The 2,768-nt window shown below is 43.8% G+C and overlaps 1 protein-coding gene across 1 annotated transcript; it reads right to left on the reverse strand.

Moving 5' to 3' along the window:
- Positions 1-1,076: 1,076 nt before the first annotated feature.
- On the reverse strand, positions 1,077-2,015 carry LOC101544185 (olfactory receptor 2G3-like). Its single transcript, XM_004614288.2, has one exon. It carries the CDS (start codon positions 2,013-2,015, stop codon positions 1,077-1,079), a length of 939 nt encoding a protein of 312 aa, XP_004614345.2.
- Positions 2,016-2,768: the final 753 nt, after the last annotated feature.

A 2,768-nucleotide genomic window follows, 5' to 3' on the forward strand; every position in this document is an offset into this window, starting at 1 on the left:
TTTTACAATTTGGGAACATTCATTACATCAAAGATTTCTTCATCATTTTATCTCTGTATTTTCTTCTAGTCCAATTATTTGCCTCTCTCTCAACCCCCAGATCTTTGCAGCTCGTGCTAACAATACACTGCTCTCCCTTCTTTGATTTCCCTCAGCCTGTGAGGACAGAATTCCTCTTTCATGAGATCACTCAAGTCAGGCTTAATTTTTCAAAATGAATTTTATTTGAAATAAAGAGAAAATAAAAATGGAGATGTACAAAAATACAAAGGCACAAAAACAAATGGTCACAAAACAGTACTTTCACCTTCTAGGACAATTTCAATCAGTCACAGATACTTGGATTTGCACAGTTTGTGGACAGGCAGAAGATACGGGTTTATTTCCTTCTCTCAAGACTTTCCCTCTGAGTCTACTTTTCAGATTTTGAGTTTTTACTTCCATCACTAACCTCCCCCTTTTATTTTCCTCTTTGTGTTCAGTCACTTCCCCAGCCAAGGAAGATGATGAGTAATTATTGATCAAAATTCATTCCTGTATATTTTTAAAACTAAGACTAACAACATACTATAGATGCTGTTAGTAACTAACACTGCCCGCTGGAGCGAATCAGTGAACAGTGGGACGACAGTGCTACAGTGCTACAAATGTATGAGATTACCCAGTACTTGTCAAGACTAACAATTGATAAAAAGTTATTATAGGCCAGTCTCTGCATTAAACGCATTTCATGTTTTATCTCATTGAACCAATACAATTGCCCTGTGAGAAAGAGATACAAAGCTTAGAGGAGGCACATGACTTGCAACCATTCCCATAGCTGGTGATCAGTAAAACCCAGTTTCTTATCCTAGTTCCCCTGGCACAAGACTCCAGGCTCAAGACACAGTGATCTGTCCCAAAGCACCACAGAGACTGCAGATGTCCAAGCACCCTTGTTGTCTCTCATCAGGCCTGAGTGAAGACTTAGCTTTATGGAGTCCAACCCTTCCAGATAACTCGTGGGAGAGTCTGTAGGGAATGGGGGAGTAGTGAATCCCATATAGTTCAACAGCCCAGGGTTTCGGCCCCAAACCTCACTCTGGGCCCCCACCCCGTCCTATGAATTTGAAGAAAGCCCTTTTCACATCCTTGTTCCTCAAACTGTAGATGACAGGATTGAGGAAGGCTGTGGCAACGTTATAGAAAAGGGCCATTTTCTTCCCACTGTTTGACAAGGATCCAGAGCCCGGGCCCATGTACATGATGATGCACGGAATGGCAAACATGGTGACCACGGTGATGTGGGAGGCACAGGTGGAGAAAGCCTTGATCCGCCCCTGTGTGGAGCGAATCTTCAGGATGGTGGCAAAGATGTTGGCGTAGACAATGGCAACCAGGGAGAGCGGGACCACGATCACGTTGAAGCCTGTGATGAAGTCCACCAAGTCATTGAGGGACGTGTCTGCACAGGCCAACTTCAGGACAGCAGGGACCTCGCAGAAATAGTGGTCGATTTCATTCGGACCACAATAGGGCAGGCGCATGGCAAAGAAGGTGTAGCTGAGCCCGCCAAACACACCGTAGGCGGCACAGACACCCACCATGAGGAGGCACACCCAGCGGCTCATGATGACTTTGTACCTGAGGGGGTGGCAGATGGCCATGTACCTGTCCACAGACATGATGGAGAAGAGCCAGGACTCGGTGACTCCGAAGAGGAGGAAGATGTACATCTGAGCCACGCACCTCCCGAAGGAAATGGCCCTCTTCTCGCTGAGGATGTGCACGAGCATCTGGGGCACGGTCGTGGTGGTGTAGCACACGTCCAGCAGGGAGAGGACACTGATGAAAAAGTACATGGGCGTGTGCAGGCGCGAGTCCTGATAGATGAGGGTGATGAGGAGGCTGTTGCTCACAAGGATCAGCAGGTAAAAGACTAGAAAGAAGGTGAAGAGCAGAGGATTGGTCCTGGGGTTGAGGACGAAGCCCAAGAGAATGAATTCTGACACAGCGGACTGGTTGAGTTCCTGCATGGTGGTCTGCCTGTTTAAAGAGTTCGGGGGACATGCAATTCATTGAGCCAAGGCTGCGTGCGGAATTTTCACACTCACTGTTTCTTTTAAATTTCCTAACAGGACAGTTGACAGGAGAGGATACTGTGAGCTATGTTCTGTGGGTTGTTTGAGTGGTATTGAGTTTGGCCTGGGGCTTGGTTGCGGGTCCTGGTGTGGACTAGGGTGAAGACCTAGGCAGAGAGATGCTGCCTGCTACACTCTATTCAGCATTCTCAGAATCAATCTCTCCTTTGCCTAACACAGTCCTGCTTTGCTCTCTATCTTATTGCTCCTCTTACCTGCTTTCTCTTGGGACTACAGAGACTGCTAAATCTTAATTTAAGATGACAATTGGCTTTGAGACTATTATATTCTTCTGGATTGAACTATTTTTATATCATGATTGGGATTAGAGTTAACATTCAAATGGGGATTACAGTTAATACTATATAAGTTAAAAAATTAATAACTAATTAATTAATAATAAAATTAATAATTTATGGGTTTTTCTGGTGAATGAAACTTCACTGGTATGTATCAATTCTTCCATTCATTCAACAAACTTTTGCAGATGCAAATCAATGATGATAGATCAGAGAGATAAGGAAATGTTATCAATAATCTGGGTGGGGAAAATAGTTTTATGCTGTCTACTAAAATAAATTCTAAATATGTTAAAGTGCTAATAAAAATGTTAAAATAATCTATAAAGAATATATGAAGAAATGTTCA

Source organism: Sorex araneus, chromosome 5, assembly GCF_027595985.1.
Source record: "Sorex araneus isolate mSorAra2 chromosome 5, mSorAra2.pri, whole genome shotgun sequence".
NCBI classification, from domain to species: Eukaryota; Metazoa; Chordata; class Mammalia; order Eulipotyphla; family Soricidae; genus Sorex; species Sorex araneus.

Excerpts from the sequence above, each read along its gene's own strand:
- LOC101544185 (XM_004614288.2), bottom strand. The coding sequence starts at position 2,015 with ATGCAGGAACTCAACCAGTCCGCTGTGTCAGAATTCATTCTCTTGGGC.